The sequence below is a fragment of the Parasteatoda tepidariorum genome, chromosome 9, assembly GCF_982258835.1.
Source record: "Parasteatoda tepidariorum strain Cologne lab strain chromosome 9, Ptep-v5.0, whole genome shotgun sequence".
NCBI classification, from domain to species: domain Eukaryota; kingdom Metazoa; phylum Arthropoda; class Arachnida; order Araneae; family Theridiidae; genus Parasteatoda; species Parasteatoda tepidariorum.
The window spans coordinates 34,175,423-34,197,034 of record NC_141763.1 but is presented as its reverse complement, the minus strand read 5'-3'; the positions used below and the strand labels follow the sequence as shown (position 1 = coordinate 34,197,034).

Here is a 21,612-nt window from a genome sequence, read left to right as displayed (position 1 = left end):
AACCAATGAAAAACTAATTTCACTAGTTTTTTGTATTTAAGATAAAAAATTGTGAAGAAAAAAAATTATATAACAAATAATTATGTTACGAAAAACTAATTTCACTAGTTTTTTGTATTTAAGATAAAAAATTGTGAAGAAAAAAAATTATATAATAAATAATTAAGTTACGAAAAGAATTTGCTGAGGACCAGTCGATGCATGGTAAAAAATACAACAATAAATTGTCAATCATAATTTATTACATATAAAAATTCATTTGCCTAAATTTACTAAACATTTACACATTGTTGCACTTTAAAAGCAAGCACAACTGTCACATCGAGTGAAGACACACAATTCAGTCTTCATTGGCTATTAGGGTAGAGGTTTCAATTTTTTTTTATTTTTAAGACACAATATTTGTTCATTAGTTGAACAATTCTGTATACAGATAAAATTCATGCACAATTCCCCTATATATATTAGGCACTTGGTAAGACACATCAAAAATTGAATGTTCACTTCATTGAAACACTATGTGTAATATTATGCAAACAAATGTTTCTATAATCCAATATGGATCAATATAAAAATATAAAACATTCCTTTCAAATAAATAAACTAATTGTTATCACTAATGAATAAGAAATTCTGGTGTATTTATTTCAAATATTTGAGACATGCGTAATTTTTTTTTAGCATTATTAAAAATGTAACTTATATTAAATAAATTTTATTGTTTGTTGCTCTGTCTATGATGATAATCAAGAGTTTTTCTTTAAAATTGTAGACACATAATTCTAAAAACTTTTTGGGGTATTCCTTCAATAAAAAAAAGAAATCTCTAAAATGGAAAATTAATAAATTTTAAAATTTTTAAGCTGAAAAATATTTTAATTACATGAAATTGAAGAAACATTAGCTTTAATGGCAAAAAAGTGTGAATTTTTGTGGAAACTATAAAATCCAAAGTTCATTCCATGCTAATTTTCAGACAATTTAAAGCGTTTTAAATAAAGGCACGTGGCAGTGGCTTTACAGCTTAAATCATAATAAGACACAGCAAATGGCAGTAAAAGATTTTTGAAACATTCAGCCTTGCTCATTATTATAATCCAAATTAACCTTTCAAGACAGTTAACAAATTTGTACTAAAATTTCCCTGCTACTTAATTTTATAAAAGGTAATTTCCCTGGTTTAAAATTTCTCTGACACGTGAAAAAATCATTTGTTTTTTAATGAAAGCCATCCGCTTGAAGCTCAGGAAAAGCTGGGATAAACACTTATCAAGAAAATTAATATTTGTATTTATATAATGAACAAGATTTTAAAGATAAAGTGACTATTTAAAGGAAAAAAAAAGAAATATCACTAAAAAAGCAGAGTCAATAGGCAACAAAATGCCTAGTACATTAATTTTCCAGTCATCTTATAGAAGAGAAATACATTAATTTATTACATTAAAAAAAATTCAACTAAAAAAATTGCTTTAAAAAATTCAAATAGTAATTAGGGAAAAGATATCAGTAAAAGGGAAAAAAGATTTATACATAAATGGTCAAAACAAAGTTAACATTACAATTACACTTAATAATAGGCAGTGGAGTTTTAGCTGGCAAATACATAATGCATTTTATGTGGTCAAAAATTATAATAAATATCACTATGTTTTTATAACAGTTGTTAAAAAACAGCAAAGATTATCAAATTTTACAAAACTGTAAATTTTCTGTTCCTTTTTAAGAAAATACAGTCATTAATATTCAGATTGAAAGAGCCATTCAATTTTTAAGCCATTCAATTCATTGAAGCATATTAAATAAAATTAGAATTGAATTTATGAAGCTATTTTACAAGAAAATTCTTACAAATAGTTAGAAAACATATTTAAATGGTTAAATTAAGTACCATTTTAAATGAAAAGTTTAATTAAAAGCTTACGTGAATGTTAAAAATTCTAAACTGAAACACAATTATCACCAGTATTTTTATCAAACAGTCTTATAAAATGTTACACAAAACACATATTTAAGAAACTATACTACATATATACATCATTATATACAAAAAAAAAAAAAAATAAAATAAAGCACATGACTAACACTTCAATACACAAATTAAGTTTCATTTTGTGGCTGGCAAGTCAGCCAGCTGACTAACATAAAATGAAATGCAAGGTCTAAAGATATAAATTAGCAATTTCATAAAATGATTTATAAGTTTTCTCAAATTTTGAAAAATTCAGAAGTGCTACAATATCACATTTCAGGAATAATAGTTCCTTGAATTTGGGATAATTTTTAAGCTGGCATACTTAAAAAGCAGAAATTTTGTATGCTGAATAACTAAAAAATTCATTAAAAATCCTAAGAAATGGGTTTATTATGATTTAAAACCATCAATCATCAGTTTATAAACTTAAGCATTGTGCTTAAACCACTGGTCAGAGGATTAACATTTGTATTATATTAAATGTTAATTTCATTTATATTTAAATAGGTATGGGTCAAAACATTTTTTATTCTGTGGAGTGTATGTGAATAAACAGAAACAAACAGGTCAAAAATTGTTAAATTCCCACAATTTCTTTTTTTTTTTTTTGCACATCGAAATTTTGCCTGGAGTCCAAATTACTAATCTAATAAGCCCGCAATAAAACACTTAAATGTTTTACTGGACCTTCGGGTAAATTGGGTTGATAGACACTGGGCTAGGGGGGAACAAGCTATATATTATTTAATTGCAAAAATGAAAAAAAGTAAATTGCTTACACAGTAAATAATTAATTAGACATGCGAGGCAAGAATATTGTTAGAAAATGAGAATATTCTCCTAAATTGAAGTTAGTAATTGGGAATATTATTTTTCTCACAGATGAATAAAATAAATATATATAATTTATGCCTATCTGAATTTAATTTTTTACAGAATATGTATTCATTGTAAGAAACTTGGGACAATTTTCTTTTTGATTTTTTAACAACCGAGAATTTAACATCCCTAATATAAAATCTGATTTAATTTACATTGCCAAAAAAACTCTTCTAAAATTTAACCTGATACAAAATCCTCTTAGACCATAGTACAGTACAATACCCTGTGTCCTTTAATAATTAATTTTTGCAGATACAAACACAAGATTATTTAGGAATTTACAATAACCTAATTCTCTGAAATTTGCACTAATCCTACTCAGAAAGCAAAAGGTCACACTTTGTTATCGATAACAAACAATATTCTCTCTCTATATATATAATATTAATTAATAATCAACTTATTGAAAATAATTTGGAGATTATTATCAATTAGTTGTTATTACAATGTTGAGGAATTTCTTTAGAATATCTAAAACACCTCTTTAAAAAAAAACTTATTTTTTTATTTCCTTAAACATAAATAAAAATATTGAAACAAATATTATTATGAAGAAAGTATTTAACTTTCAATAGCCCAAATTACATACATTCTAATTACATTATCACAGAAAAATTAAAATTAGTGAGATCAATTAAAATGACTAATTTTTGTTATTACATGCCATTATCATACATATAATACATGTCCTTAAAACATAGCTATGTATACAACAAAATGTTAGGCTTTTCTTAGCAAATAAGAATAACTATTACACTTACTTAATATTAAATAAAAATTGCTAAAAAAAAAAAACAGTAGGAATTAAAAGATAAAATTTTTTAAAATATTAGTAAAAATGAAAGTTTTATAATATTGAGCTGTAAAATTTAAAGTTTTATAATATTTTATTGAAAATAAATGTTTTTGTATTGTAATCTATAAATTTTTCAAAAAATTTATTTCTACAATCAAAACTTTTTAAAGTTTTATATCCCACTTCAAATCCTAATTTTAGACAGATAATTGATCAAATCCTAATTTTAGACAGATAATTGATCAAATCCTAATTTTAGACAGATAATTGATCAAATTCTAATTTTAGACAGATAATTGATCAAATCCTAATTTTAGACAGATAATTGATCAAATCCTAATTTTATATAGATAATTGATATATTTCATAAATATAATACTTAACATGTAAAATATCAGTGATGCAATGATTTTAGGGTTATCAATTGTCCATTCTTGCCAAATACTAGGTTGATGAAGCCTAACTTGATATTTAAGTGGAGAATAATTTTTATTTCTACTTTTAAAATAGTTATTAAGGAATTAAAAAGATTGATGAAAAAAATTTAAATTATCAACAATAAAATATTTTGCATAAATGTATGAAGTAGCCATTATTTCTTACTATTTTTATTCAAATCATATTGGAAATCAGTATTATTAAAAAATTATGAATTAATGAGAAAAATATGTAACACTACTTATTTTAAGTTAAAAAAAAACAATAAATTTCAAATTTAAAATATGTTTATTTTATTACAAATGAATATTTGTTATTGAAATATAGAGAAGTAATTTTTTAATCATTAATATGTCATTAAAAAATAACTTTTATATCCTTAAAATATCCAGCAAAGATTTTTAATTAAATTAATACACTAAATATTTGTGTTGTTAAACTTTAATCATTCAATGAAATATTTTTTTTCCATCCAAAAACTAATTCAAGAATTAAAATTAGTTTAAAACAACCAGATTCAAAGATTTGCTATAATTTGCGATAAATATGTACGGCAGCTTAATTATATTCTAATAAGCAATTTGCAAGCAAAGTATTTCTAAGATTTCTATCAGCTAAAAAAGACTTAATCACCCTATGCATTCTAGAAGCCATAAGCAGCCCTTTGAATTGCCAACAGAGCTTTTAAATTATTTATATCTTAACACATTTAAATTTTTTTGTTTGGAGAAAAAAAAATTTCTTTACCAAAATATGTTTAAAGCAAATATAATTCAAAGATATATTTAAAAATTAAAGACATTACTAATTTATTAGGAAGTAAAAAAGTTATAAAATTAACTTTTATACACAAAAAGCTAAAAAATTACTACAATTCATTTAAGAAGGTAAAGTGTGCTAAATTTCAAGCTTATTAATATAATATTATGCATAACAAAATAATTTGCTGGCCTAAAAAATAAAAATTGAGACAAATTAACACTAGTAGAGAATAATCAAGTTAATCATTTATTATATTTATCCAGCGACTTTAACAATATTATTAAAAAAAAATTAATACTTGTTATCCTTTAATAATTCTTTACCAATTATGAACAACTTTCTTCAATATTGATAACGATGAAGAGGATAGATTAAAAAAAAGTTGTCAAAATAAAATCTCTAAAATGTAAATAAATAAACATATTAGCTAACTCTATTTCTATATCAACATCAGAACGTGCTAACTGCGGCTGATAAGCTGAAAAAAAGTTCTTGTACTAGCAATTTTATTTATATATGGTGATTCTGTATTTTTTTAAAAATTCCTTATACCTTACTGTTCAGTTGCTGTAAATATTTAGATAGAAATATTTAACATACACACCAAGAGAATTCAAATTTAATTTTGTAATTAACCCGTTAATAAAATGCACACAGTTTAATAAGCAATGAGAGAAAAAGAAACAGTATCAGATGCTACATTCTCCAATACCTCCAAAGAAACTTTTTCTAGAACTATGTACATAATTTTTTCATAAATAAAAAATATAACATAATTAAGCTTTCAAGATTTAATATCTAACTAGACAAAACCATTTAAAGAAACTTATCACCTTTTAGAAAACATCTGAAATCAATTAAAGCATTTAATCTGAGGTATGTTTTTCTATGAGACATTTTCATAATTTTACACCAAATAATAAACTCATCATAACAAAGATACAAGTAGTTGATTATGCATAAAAGACAGAATTTTTTTTTTTTTTTTAAATCTTAAAAAGACATTTATGTGTGTAAGCGGTAGACATAATTTGATAAATATTGGCATTTTTCTTGGCGATTCTGAGGTAGTATATCTATTTGCATCACTATAAGCTATCAAGGATAATTTTAGTGTTTGTGTTTTAGTGGTCTCGGATAAGTGAACCCTGTTTAATTTGAAAGACTGATTACTATCTCATTTTATTAGAAATAATGAATATTTTACTAAATTTATACACTTTATAAAACATATTTTAATTTTTAGACTTTGTTTCAAGAAATTTCGAATCACCAAGAAATTTGAGAAAAAAATTTGACGGATAATATAGCAAAATTTTCTTTTCGATAATATACACTAACTGTCGAAATTAATAGAAGTTAACAACAAAAGCTTGTGTTTTCAATTATAATCAATTCAGCAAATGATAAGCTTAAACCTGGTGATCAAATCAATTAACTCTGATCAGGTTCGCCACAACACAAATTGATATATTAACTACTTTTGTCCAAAACAATAGTATATATATCAGATATAAACTTATATGTAATTAGTTAGTTTTACAAGACAAAAGACTTTTAAAATAGGAAAAATAATATTAACTACAATTTTAATTAGTACACAAAACATAAATACATTATTGTGTGGTTTAAAAAAAATAATGTGCCTAAGTTGTTAGAATTTAATGTTGAAGCGATTATTTGTTTTTTCGAAACAATTATAATGGACATTGCCAACAGTTTTTATATAAAAAATGGAAAAGAAATTCTTTTTGAGCAACAAGAAAATGTTAAGACTTAGATTAAATATTTTATTAAATTATATATTCAATTAATTAAGATTAATTTAAAAGCAATACACTACTGCGTAGAAGTGATTAATGAGAGAGAGGGCACAAGATAAAAAGGAACAATTTATATAAATTATCATATTTGAAAGGATTAAAATTTGATAAAATTAAAATAAAGTTTTAAAAACTGGTTCTAAATTAAGTCTGTACAATAAAATTTTCATGTTTATTAAAAAAATATTTCAACACACTATTTGAAATATCAAAGAGAAGGAAAACTTCAGCCGGCATTTTAAAATTTAGCAAAATCAAACCATTTCAACAACAAAGAGTGAATTTTTCAAAACATGAGAAATTTTGTAAATTAAGAAGAGAAAAAAAAAACATAACATACAAATTACTTTAATAGATCAAAATTAACATCAGCTAACAATAATTTATTGAAAAATACATAAATTAACAACTATTGAGCAAAATATTTCTTAATTTTAATTAAAAAGAATTTTCATGATCATAATTTAAAAAGATTCAAATAATTACAATCTAAAAGTTAATGTGTTAAAAATTTTGTATACCTTTCCACATTGGCAGTTTTTCGAAGTAAATCACATACCGCATATCAATTTGCACATAAAAACAAAGCTAATCCACATGCTTTGACCACAACGTTGAATTTATACATTTAATCCGGTTTTGAAAAATCACATTAAACTTTTTAGAAAATGCTTGAACCATTTTGCACCTAAAACACAAACTAAATCATGTCACCGAATTTCCAATTTGTGGTAATTTACTATGTGAATTTAAAGTCGCACTCATATCATCGCCAATAGTCGTAACAACCGTCCTCGCTTTAGTACCACCGATTGTATTCATTTTAGCTATAATACTGGTTCTCGTTGATCCATTTTGAAACATCAAGGTTTTTGATCCAGATTCTATTAATGAATTTTCAGGTGCTTTAGGAAGACGTCTACGTAACCAGGCATGCCTCAAAGCAGCTGGCGGCGTGAGTCGTAAAGCCGGATCCCACTCCAAACAGCTTTTTAAGAAGTCTATAAATAATTCATCATCACAATTTTTTAGGGCAGTCGTCCACTCACGGCTTCCTGGTGGTCCCCGCATTTTACCACGTCTAGAACGACCTCCGCTGAGAACTACAGAACCATCAGGTAGGGTTGTTGATGTACAGTACCTAGGATGACCTTTAGAGCTTACAAATTGCTTAGCCCGCTTAGATTGGTCTAGGACTTTTTGAGGTGGCATTCCAATTAACTCTACGATGCAGGCTAATTGGTCTGCTTCATCTTCTCCTGGAAGGAGAGGATAGCCAGTCAGCAATTCAGCCAATATGCAGCCTAAACTCCACATATCGATGGCAGTCCCGTACTTGCCACCAAGAATGACTTCAGGGGCTCTGTAAAACCGAGACTGTATGTAGGAGTACACACGTTGGTTCTCAAAACAGCTGGAACCGAAATCGATCACCTTGATTCCGCTTCGGCCGGGCATCTTCAAAAGAACATTTTCGGGTTTCAGATCACAATGGATGATTCTATTTCGGTATAAGGCATCCAAGCATTGAAGAAGGGAGTGAGCAAATTTCCTAACTAGTTGGATGTTAAAACCTTGAAACTTATTCTTCTTAATTAATTCGTACAAGTTAATACTGAGCAATTCAAACGTGATGCACATGTGATTACGGAATGTGAAATGTTCCAGCATGTGAACAATGTTCAGATTGTGATCTTTATCTTGTTTGCGGAGATGATCTAAAATCCGTATTTCTTCTTGCGCTTGTCGATGAAAACGTTTTTCGTTGCGTACGATTTTTAATGCAACACTCTCATGGGTTTTGTGATCGTAAGCTTTAACTACCTGACCAAAGCTGCCCTTGCCTATAATTTTAATCATTTCATATCGGTACCCAATGTGATCATGCATAGTATGTAAATAGGAACCTTGATCATCGTCGTATCCACTATTATTAGGAGCTCCTATTACACCTAATCGTTTTTTAGCATTGGCCCCAATAAAATATACCTGAGGATATGAAAATATTTCATGGTGTTCGTAAGGCGTTAATTTATGCATGTATAATTTCATCACCTGTTGCGGAGAGGCACCCACACTTTTTAAGGGGGGTTTGCCGGAGTTTTTGTTGCTTGTTTGGTTGTTGCTACCGTTGGAGTTGGGCCGAACTTCGGGGAGCGCTGAGTTCTCCGTTCCGCCATTTTGAAACACCCGAGAGGCTTGTTTATAACGAGAAATCGAATCATTCTTTTCAGATATCAAGGTCCCGCTGTTCTTGCTGGAGATTTGAGGTAAGAATGAGTCATTTGTCGGTGATATCGAAGATCCATTAGTGATCAACGATTTGGTACGCGACAATGGCATTACTAACATGAATTCACATACGATAGTAAACTCAGCATCAAATATCCAAAATATATTTAATTTTTTTTATATTTGAATCCTTTGTATTCCAATTATGAATCAAGCACACAAGTTTCGATGACATCGGTGGCTATGTTTTTTAAAAAATCAATTTCCAAACAAACGATTCCAGACACAAACATTAGAGAGCGTTGTTTCATTTCACTCCACTTCTCTCCTCACGAGCGTCTAGGTCGCTGCTCTTAGGGGCAACTGACTGTTGCTAAGCTGCGTTGTTACCCAGATCTACGTCAACTGTGCGTCATGTGCTAACAGCCAATAAGGATAGAGACTATTCGCAATGCCTATCGGAAAAGTGGTCTAATCAGCTGATCGCAGAATTTCCATGCATTAACAACTTACTTCTCTAGAGGAGCAGATCTACAAATATAATATTATTCTCCCCGTTAAAAAAGAATTAATTCTCTAAGTCATTAATATAATTTAAATTTTAACAATTCTTCGAACTAATGAAGCGTTGAAGGTATAAATAAATTATGCTTTTAGTTTCAACTTGATTTTATTTAAAAGGTTTTCTTTCATTTTTTTTCCTCCTCATGACTGATGCATATTTATTGTTTGACATTTTCGCTCTCTTCAAAATTCTACATTTTCTTATTAGAGCTTAACTTTTAACAATAGCTACTATATAATGGTAATAATAATGTAGTTTTAGTTTCGATTCACATTTTCTTTTTTCGGTTCGAATTTTTTTTAAAAATTTAAATCATAGTTTTATTCTAATCCAGTGACTGATTTATCATAAGGCCTTCCTTAATTGTCTATTAGAGCTATAAATTTACAAAAATTAAAATAAATATTAGCTCAAATTTACTAATGTATTAAAATTTACTTGCGTCATTAAGTAATTTAAAAACACCACTTCATAATCAAGTTTGTAAATTTAGTTTAAAGTAAAGGCCAGAGGGTCCCTCTCTATTCTGTGTCCAGGGCCCCTGGATTTCGAGATCTGGCCCTATTCTTATCTGAGCCTAAACAATCGCTGGAAATTTAGTAATTTAATATTTTATTCATTGCATTTTCAATGCCAAAACTTTAGAAAACATGTTTGAGAGAATTTGCTTTCAGAGCATAATATTTTTTCAAGCGTTCTTCAATTTATTGTTCTATTTATGATATAGTTAATAACATTCTTGATCATAAAAGGGAATACATTATATGTTTTTTTTTCTCCCATGTGCATTGAAAAATCACTATTTTTAAGGAAATATATAGGATTAGAATTTCATATTGTCTATTAAAAGAATCAATAAAATTACAATATATTTTAGTTATCATATTTTCCCCAAAAACGTAACTAATGAAATGTAACAGTTTCACTTTATGAAATTTTATTTTTCTGTAAATTTATTCAGAGATAAATATTTTATTGTTTATTAAATTTTTTATTTATTTAAAACATTTAATAAAAAGACATATAATTGATAGTTTGTATCGTAAGCATTTTGAGAATAATCAGAGTTATATTTTCTCCATACTATACTGAAAAATTTATGTACACAATTCAGACAAATAAAAAATAACAGAAACATGCGTCTTTTTATCAACTTTATGAGAATTCTAATTGCTACTGATTCAAATGGTTATTTCAACTTCAACCATTTTAAATTAAATCATCCCCATCTGACGATCTTACGTAGCGTTTTTTATTATTATTATTTTATTGCTTTTAGTTAAATTTAATTGTATTAAAACATAGTATGTAAAAATATTTTTAAAACCGATTCAATTTAAAGAAAATACAAAATAATAATTAATCGTTTGAAAATTCAAAAATCGTTTGAAAATTTTTCATGAGTTGTTTCCGATCAAATTTCAAATTATTTTTTCTTTAAATTGAATAAACGTTTTAAAAAATTAAGAAAACGTTCTGCTTTATTTTATTCACATTAAAATTTTAAAATAAGTGAATATGAGACTGTATGTGAACAAACTACTGTAAATTTGTGAATGAAAGACGCGATTATACCAAACGAGTCTTCCAGACAATTTTTCTTATATTGTTTAACGACAGCAGAAGTTCTTATGATCAATCACTAAGTCCAAGAATATATTTTGAAACGAAAACGCATAGAAAACCGGTACTGATTAAAAAAAAACTTGTTGTGTCTAAAAGTTTTTGGTGCCATAAGTATGTAATAACAAGTTTTTTTGTTTGTTTTTTTTAACACCATAATTATGTTGAAGAGCCTTACTGGTTGCAGTAGATAACTGAGTGTTTCCCTCCCCCTTTTCAGATTTTACAATCAATGAACAACTGAGATAACACAAATATTTTTTATTATTCCCTTTTAACCTTAATCTTGACTTTTTATTTTATACATTTACGTACCTATGACTGCTTTGCTGTGCAAAAAATTATAAAATTATAGAAACAAAAAATTAATTTAAGAGTTCAGATTATACCGAAACGTAAGAAAACTATTTTGTTTATTTATTATTACAATAAAAATATTAAATGAAAACAAAATTCATTATTTTTATATATCTCACTGCTTCATTTAAAAGTATCCAGCACTATGATAACTGTTGGTTTTTATAATACATTTTTTTACTTTTATGCGAAATAATTTTTCCGGAGACTTACAAATATTTATTTAATTAGTTTATTTTCGCGTATGGTTGTTTTGAAGTCTGTTTACTTTTAATTATAATTTGTTTTCAGAAAAACATACTTTTAAAGAACTCTATCGTGAAATAATATTGTTTATCTCGTGAACACAAACTTTATGCATGATGCCTCTCCAAAGGATATTACCAGTGGGCAAAAGAAAAGAAAAAATTTAAATATACTTCTTTAAAATATTCTATAACTCAGAAACTATTCGACCGATTGTGCTTAAATTTAGAGTTTTGCCAATTACAATTACATGGTTTAAAATTATATAAAATAATAATAATAATTTATTTCTTACGATTCAAAACTTTATCGGTCATTATCAAATAAGGTAATATTAAGGGCAATAAAGTAAACGTTTTCATTAAAAAAAAAATTTATAGTTGGAATCATGAAGGAAATAATATTATTAAAATATTGTTTTTCGTTTAAAATTGCGGCTATTCCTCCTCCCCCTATTTTGATTGTTAAAAATCCAATTATGTAGAAAAAAAAGTAAAACAGGTTTTTATACAGAGAAAATTCGTTTTTCTGTCTGATTTTTTAACTTAATTAATAGTTAATACTGATCAACTAACAAATTTCAGGTTGAACTTCTAACCATTTAAACTGATGCTTAGGCCTCGCGAATCTAATTATTAAATTGAACAAAAACAGGGTGCCGAACTCACGTTTGTGAGAATGGGAGTTCGAATCCAGCCCGCCGAAGATTCACATCTTCGGCAGGCTGGATTCGAACTCCCATTCAAGTGCCTTGTGCGCGTTAAATCTGTCGGGTCACAGAGTCCTCCATGTTCCCATAACAAATTAAACCTCTGGGGGTACTGACTTGGAGATTGATCGATTAGAGCTAATAATGATAAACAAAGAAATCTATATCATGTGAGAAAACTAGATCATTCTTTGAGACTTTCAGGCAAATATGCCCATACGTGCTTTTTGTTATATAGAAATATGTTATTATATAATTTAATACGTTTATATATATTACTACTTCTTTTTTATATGCTAGTGGTTTCTTAAGTATTATTTAATCTTTCTTATGTGTTATTCTCTTACTGCATAAAAAAATAGATAAATTAACTATCTTATCTCTTTTAGGTGTTTTTACTTGTCCAAGTTAGTTGGCTAATCCTCATTCGACCAGTGTAATCAATCAAAATCGTATAAAAACCAAATGACGAAATGAAACTGAAATGACTACCTGACATTGTCGATAGGAGGACGTGTGACAATCAGTTTTTCTGGGTTATCTAATGAAAGTGATAATAATTGTCATGTCGAGGCGGAGTAATGTAGCAAGGGAGAAAGGACAATTAAAATAAAATAGAAAAACTCTGCTGAAAGAAACCAGTTCATAAAACCGATCTGCCTACAAAAACGATATAACTCCCCACGCTTCTGTAAAAACTCGCTTTCATTGCTGTCAGTGGGCTTTTCGATTTTGCTTCACGTGTCGTCCCTACCCTTTTCCTTCATCTAGTGACCACGAGTTTCTGTTTCATGTAGTATGTTATCAGTTGATGAGATTAAATTATCGTTTTAAGTGCATTTAGATAATCTACCAGCTGGGGAAAAAATGGTTGCACATAGAGTGATTATTTTTTCATTATCTTCAGATTTGTGGATAAAAAAAAAAAATCGTTTGCTTTCATTTTTCATAAATGCATTCAAGCGTAATTCTTACGGCAGCTTCTTATCAATATTTTCGCAATTCATGCACATCGGGGATTAAAAAAAGATTTATAGGATATTTTTAATTATTTTCTTTTTTCATTTAAGGGCAAAGACTTCAACTTCATAACGACTTAACTCACTGTATGAATAACTGAATTTCAGATATTCATACATAATAAAATAAGCAAACGATTTTAAATCTCTATTTAGCTATTCAGATAGAATTAATCTTATAAAATATTTCCACATTCCATACGATTTAATAAAAATACCGTTTTAATTAGTATAAACATCACAGCAATTGCATTATCTTACATGGAGCGATGATTTTTTGAATTGAAAAGGGAAAGTATAATATTTTTTTTTTAAATCAACTCTTTCTATCTTCACTTCAGAACGCAAGAAAAGATAAGATTTAGAAATTTTCGTTTAAGTGTTATATTTTGAGTTTCAGTTTAATGTTATTCCTCATTGAGCAAATTCTAAAAAAAATCGTTTAGTTGTCTTGTGGATTTCAGTCGATGAGTCGAGAGAATTAAATAATTTTTCGGTTCGATAAGTTTTGCATTCAGCCAGTGTTATTTATTTTTATTCGGAAAATTTTGATGGCAACAAGGAACAGAGAATTCTAACTGTGAAGAGAATGGGGAAGTTACCAACTTCCGTAAGGTTTCAATGGATTGAACCTCTCACAATGACATTGGACAGATGCCCACAAATATTTTTCCTAGGTATTTTTTATTTATTTATTTTTTATTTTTTAAAGGAGACAAATTCTCTTCTAGGAAATGCAATGACCTTTTTAATTCTTCTTTTTTTCATGTTTTTTTTTTTCGACCTTGCTTTTTCAGAATAACGTTAATTACTAAGCAATCAATCGAAGAAAAATTAGTTTAGGATAATTTATTTTAATTAACTAACATGTTTGTTTATTTAGGATTCAGATACGATGACATTATAGAACAAACATATGTTTAGGTTTGTTAAGTATCCGATTAATTTGAGGTATCAACGTTTAATATCTGTAAATTAAAATGCGCTTTAAGACCTAATGATAAAACAAATGCTCTGGTTTGAGTAGCAAGAATGTCTCTTTCTTACATTAGACAGAATTTCTCAAAAAAATATATATGCTTTTTGAAAAAGAATAATTAAACGTAAGAGGAATGCAACGATCTATTTTAATACCCTCTTTCTCCCTGCTTACCCAACCTTCTTTTTATAGAATAACATCAATTAATAAACAACCAAGGTAACTTTACCATTAATTTTAGGTAGAAAATTTTTATTAATTGAATTTCTTGTTTGTTTGTTTTAAATTTTGATTTGATGACTTACTAACTAAACATATCAAAGGTATCTGAATAATTTTAAGCAGGATATTTTAAATATCAATCAATAAATAAAAAATTAGGAAGCAATGATAAAAAAAGAGATATTCAAGCTTCAGTAGAAATAATATTTTTTTATGACAAAGGGCACATGTTCCTATTTTTGTCTCTTTCTTTTTAATAATTTACCCTTAAACAATCGTCTATTTAATTGCTATTCCCCTCTGCTAATTTAACCTTCTTTTTTTCATTACAACATTGATTAGTAATCAACCAAGGGGAGGAAAGTTAACTTTTTATAACTTATTTTGATTAGCCAAAATGTTTGTTTATTTTAGATTAAAGTACTTTTTAGAACACAATGAAAATATAAAGATAACCAAGATTCAAAAAATTAAATACCTTTAAATGAAATAAAAATTCGATGAATAAAATTTTAACTTAGGTATTTAAAGATAGAAATTCCACAATATTACACAGATGTTGCCGAATTTTGTTTTTTAGATATTTTCTTTTCTTCAAAATTGAAATGAATTCCTTCAGAATTGAATTTCTTCAGAATTGACAATTGAAACCTTTTTTTTTAATTTTTACCGGAAAAGCATTAAGTAGTACTAATAAATAAAATTAACCATTACTAATTCGTTGACGCTTTTTTTAAAATTTCTTTATTTTGATTGGATATAATGCCATTTAGATCACATATATGTTAAAGTTATTAGTTATCAGAGTAATTTGATGTGTGAAGGATTGCTATGATAAATTTACACGTTTTTTAGGGTGCAATGGAAAAATTAGATATTTAAGCTTCAATAGGTAGAATATCTATTTATGACATTAGACAGATTATCCCAAATATATTTTTTAGATGCTTTCTTCTTAAAAAAGATCACAATTTCTCTTTTTGAGGAATGCACATATGATTTAACATCCTCTTCTTTTTATTGCATGCCCGTTTCATCTTGCTTTTGTCAGAATATCATTAAAAATCAACTAATCGCATGAAATCAACTAATCGCATGAATCAATGAAAAATACTCATAATCCCACCAACCTTCTCCCCCCCCCTAAAAAATGATTTTAGAATTGAATTCATTTTAGGAAAGAAGAGAAATAATTTTTTTTTTTTAATAAATCAATCTCAACCTCAAAACTATTTATCATAACAGTACTAGAAAAATGGGGGATTTTCAATACATAAAGAGTTAAATATCAGACAGCAAACAGGTATATATCTATCTATCTATCTATCTATCTATATATATATATATATATATATATATATATATATATATATATATATATATATATATATATATATATATATATATATATATATATATATATATATATATATATATGTATAAAACAAACCACAAACAGGATTTTGAAGAACACTGCGGCTTTTTCTTCATATTGATATTGTGCGTAATTTTCATATTCAGTATTAAGGACGCTGGCTATAGAGATGGACAAAATCTAACTTAACACTCATAAGCAGCAGTTACGAACACTCAAAAGTTTTGAAATTAGCATATTATTTTCTAAATTGCATTACTTTAAGCGAAGAAAAGGCCTTCAAAGAACATCATCAAGTTAAAAAAATTATTATTCAAAACTTAAACAGACTTTATTATGTAAGACTTTGTTTGTTAAAATACTGCATAAGAATTTTTTTTCATGTAACCTACATGTATATTTATAGTTGATAACATCACGAGGAAATTTTTTTTTAAAAAATTGAAAGTTGCATAAGCATAAAAACGTTTCAAATGTTTATTTTAAGAAATACATTTATAAATAATCTTCTTTGGTTGTGCTGTTTCTTTGTTCGCAGACATCAATCAAATTATTGATTCCATTTAAGAAATCCAATCAGATCAAACAAATTGATTCTGCTTAAAATATGCATCAGCTTAATCAACATCTGCTTTTGTTAATCCTTTTTTCATCCTCAGTCCGAGACCTAATTGAAAGTGAGGACACTTCACAAAACTGTCATCACGATGAGATAAAAATCTGGATCTGGGTTAGAAACCCACTTGACTAAGTAATAAGGGTAATTCTCAAACAATGTTCGTCGAACATCTCAGAATCACACATGGTATTTTTATGAACATTGTAAATAGCTGGAATCGGGGTCAAGGTGGAACGCCTTTTAATAAGGCAGACGATTCGAGATTACTGCATTGATTAATTGATTGCGGTATAGTATAATGCACGACTTTCGCTATCAGCTATCATGTATCAAAAACAGATGTTCGGTTCCTTATCAAAAATGTAATCGAGTAATATGGGACGGATTATATGCTATTTAAAACTGCTGTATATATATATTAAACTGTTCTTAATATCATCTGATATACGTTAGAACAATTGCTAATTAATCTTAATAGGGATATTGTTCAATGTTCTATGACATTTGTTGAAAATGATTGTGTTAATGGAATAATAATTTGTAGCGATCAATATTGAAAAAAAAACTGAGTTAATTGTGCTCTATGTTCTTAATAGGTAGATGATAGAAAGTCTTACAATTTTGATAATTTTAGAACTGTTTAATAATTGGATAACTTGATGATACTAATAGCATTAAATTTATGCACAGTGTTTGTAAATAACGTTTTATTTCACTCTTAACAGTTAACAATGTTCTTTTTTAATTACAATACCTTTAAATAAGTATAATTCTTTTTACATAATATTTTTTTTTTAAAAAAAGCTTTTGAAAGTTGCTTAGATTAGTAGATTTTTCTAAAATTTAAGATAACTAAGTTTTGTAGCTCGAATTTGAAAAAGAAAATTTTTGAAATTGTGTCATGACTTTCAATTTTTTTTCAAGTATATTTTTGCAGTATTTTTGCGATATTTTACTACTTAAAAAAAAGGGGGAAAAATGTGTTTGAGTTGGTTGTTATGAGGGTGGAATTTTGCAGTCGAAATTTTTTCCACTTTCCGACTATTTCGAGCACGTAAATCTTTACTAGAGCTTTCTGCCTCTGGCAATGCAAACTCAGTCCTTTCCTGAAGGTTTCAATGTCTGCACTCCGAACAAAATGTTAACAACGCTCCGATTATCTATAGCACTCAAATTTCAATTCGAACACTGTACATGATGTCTGCACAAGTTGCATTTGTTCCTTAGAGGTTGCAAGGAAAAATCAATCCTATTTTATTGCTAATCGAAATTTCAACAGGAACATTCAAACACAAAACTTGAAAAAAAAAAAAAAATATTAAAAAAATTATACATTAAAACAAAATAAATTAAAAATGCAAAACTACGTTTTTTAGTAGATTTAAAAGAAGAAAATTGTCTTGTTTTTCTCAGACCTAAACGAAAAACGTAGCGTGTATCTTTTATGTTAATAACATTTATCTCCACAGAAAATTCCCTCTATATCTTTCAAAAATGATGCACCCAACGTTTTTTCTTTAGATCTGATAAAATTGTAATTTCCCCTTTTTTGGTGTCGACGTAAAAAACGTTGTTTTTGAATAGTTTATTTTATTTTCTATTTTCATTAATCTTGATTAAAATACAAATTTCAGCATTTTCCATTTTAGTTATAAAGACAAATAGTTTTATAGTATAATTATGCAAGTTGTATGAAATCAGAAGCTCATTTCTAAATTTTATAAAAAAAAATATCTCATTTAAGGTTTGCATATAAGTTTAACACTAAGAACAAACAAAAATCCTAAATATGTTTTTGTTCGTGAACGAGATGGAATAAACTGAAACTTCTCATTGTGGGGTTCATTTAACTTTCTAACATGTCAAAAAAGAAATTGAGAATGTGGGATTTTTTTTATTTTATTTCATTTATCTACCGTGGCGCCCATGATCAAAATCGTTGTTTGATTCCGAGTTAACTTTTTGGGATTTGTTGTGTACGTAGGAAGTGGTTTGCAGAAATCAGAGATCAAAGAACTTATCAAGAGAGTGAAAGACAGAGGGTTGTTAACTTGCATTCTGGATTATTCCACCCGGTATTTTCTTCCAAGATGCCTTCTCATTACAGATCCCGAGATTTAATAAGCGTAGGCGTTTACATCGGAAAAATCTTTAATTGAGTATACCGAGTAGGAATTGCGTAATCCAAAGGAAATAAATGACTTAAGAATGGCAATCGATTTCGATGAATGAATGATACGATGATTGGATAATTTGCGGTTGTTTTTATTATTTATTTTTTTCTATCAATGAATTTATTTCATTTTTAAAGATCAATGATCAGAGTTGTTTTATTTAGAAGCTATAGGAATCCATTTGACCCCTGGAATTTGTAATATAAATTAATCATTATAGTCAAATGAATAATAGCGCTCAAAAATAGGCGCCCACTCTCAAGACTAACTAGACACGAATAGAAAGAGATTGAGTTTTGTAACAAAAAACATTAAGTAGAGGACAAAAATTAAAAATGAATAAAGATGAATAACAAAGCAAGGAAAAACGAAGACTGAAACATAAAACTTTTAAATAGCTAGCGAGTCGGAAGAATTGGCGCCTATTTTTGAGGGTTCGAAACCTGTTCACTTTTACCACCATCATAATTTTTTGAAGCTATTGAAGTTTTTATATTATTTATTATTCGTTATATTTCTTTTATTTAAAGAAGGTTTCGCATTTTTTTCAAAAGCAAATTTATAAACAGAAATTCTCCGTTTCAATTGTAATTCATAATTATTGCATGTGACTTCATCTCTTTTCGTACAGCTTTAATTTTTATTATGTTTGCATTTACATTGCAAGTAATTTTTACACACTTGAACACAAATACTTTGTGCAGTCCTTTTAATATGTAATAATAAAAACAAAAATCATAAGAGAAAAGAGAAATTAACGAAGAAAAATAATAATACATTTTTATTCACTGCGTATAAACTGCATAGAACTACATAGAACTTATAAAATAAGTTACAAACTTAGAGAAAACAACTATAAAAAAATATTAAAAAATTTAAAGGAAAGAAAAAAATTAATAAAAAATGTTTTCAAAAAATATTTACAAACTGAAAAAATTTTGAAAAAAAATTGGAAAATAAAATAAAATGAGGAAAAACTATAATGTCGTCATCAGCTGACACGATTGTATCCGAAAAAAATAGTGCTTTCTAATATTGTATTCATATAGCCAAAGTAAAACATATCAATACATTAGTGTGAGGAGCACCAAAAAATTTGAAACGAAATTGGAACTTATTGAGCAAAAAATATAAGTAAAAATGCAAAATAAAACAATCTACAAAAAATAGAAAATAAAAATTCATTGAAAATGCAGAATAAAACTCAAAATGTAATGTATAAAGCGAATTCAAATGTATTTACTGAGCTAATTTAGGAAAATGCTTACATATTATTATCTTTATTTAAACAAATATGTTCATAGCGTACTTTTAACTTTTTTTTTGCATATGTTTCCGTGCAAAAGGGTAATAAATTCTTGAAATAAAATTTAAAAAAATAAATGTATCTCATTGAAAAGTCTGCTTTCTTGTAAACATTTCTGATAAACATAATAGGTATATAAATAGTTCCTAATGTTTAATGATTCTATTCATTATAAAATTAATTATTTAATAATTTTTTTTCAGATTGCATTTAAAAATAAAGATACATTAAAAATGTTGTGCAGAGATCATAAATTCCTTTATTTTATTTTGAAGGACGTCAACCTCACTTTATATTTCCGGTAAAATTTCAATCCTTGCATCGACCTCTTGAACAGGTGTTCAATCATAAACTGAACACAAACTCTACATGAAACCCAAAGTGTTCATCCGCTTCCTCAGTATCAACTTAAACAGACAACAGGTAGAAAATTATAAAAATAAAATAAAGATTCGAATAGAAATTACAAGTGTCACTATCCCATCAATAAAAAGTTATATGATCTGAGGAACTTAACGAGGGATCAGCGATGACGTCACGCAACCCCGCTATCTTAATCATAATCTATCACGCAATCGCCGGCAGCGACACCTGTCCATCAATGAGGTAACTTCAATTTTTCTCCCGCCCAAATTTAGTTACTCTGCTTCTTTTCTTTGCATTCGCTTTTGACGTCTCTGGTAGACATAAAAAGTTTTCTTTTAACCTCCTTAAATATTCATTTATATCACTGGGCCAAAACTAGAAAAGGCATTGCCCCGGGTTTACGTACTACAAGTTCGAGAAATCATCTTGAACTTAGCATTTTCTTCCACTCGTACGTATATCTAGCACAATCTGGAGAAGATGCAAGCAATTTAAGAGAATTAGGGCTGTTATTATTTTTACCTAGCCCCCGAGCCGTTACCTTGGTTCCATTTTTTATTACCGATTCACGATGCAGTTTTTATAACGTTTAGATGATGTTACTTTTTCTTTCTGCATCAGAAAAGTAATACTTTCTCCGAAAAAGAATAACTGAGAAAACTGGTGAAAAATAAAAATGTTGGATATCATCAATGTCGTGATAGTCTTCCGCATAAAATATTTGGTTATTACCGAGTAATATTAGTTATAATTTTTTTTTTTTTTTGAATATCATTAGCTTAAGTTTTAGTTCATCAATATTCGAAACGTTTGGTCAAAAAATCACATCTATATTCATTTCCAAAAATATCGAATTAAGATCTGTGATTTAAAAGCTTTCATTTTCAGTTCGTGTATCCATTAAAATAAATAAACCTTTGCTCATTCGAAAAAAAAATTTCGTGTCTAATTTCGTAATTAATTTTTAATTAGCACACATTAACTGGCATATCATATCTCAAACCACAAAAATCAATTCCTAATTTTGCCACCTCTATGTTTTTGGGATTTAATTAAGCAATTTAGCTCATAATTAACTCTAATTAACAATGAGTAGTATCTCAAACTTTTTAAAAATAGCGAAAAGTTCACGGATTATTACTTT

The 21,612-nt window shown here is 27.5% G+C and overlaps 1 protein-coding gene across 1 annotated transcript; it reads right to left on the bottom strand.

Moving 5' to 3' along the window:
- Positions 1-222: 222 nt before the first annotated feature.
- Positions 223-9,405, bottom strand: LOC107457519 (dual specificity tyrosine-phosphorylation-regulated kinase 2). The gene has a single exon (XM_016075683.4). It carries the CDS (start codon positions 9,026-9,028, stop codon positions 7,382-7,384), a length of 1,647 nt encoding a protein of 548 aa, XP_015931169.1. The 5' UTR covers positions 9,029-9,405; the 3' UTR covers positions 223-7,381.
- Positions 9,406-21,612: the final 12,207 nt, after the last annotated feature.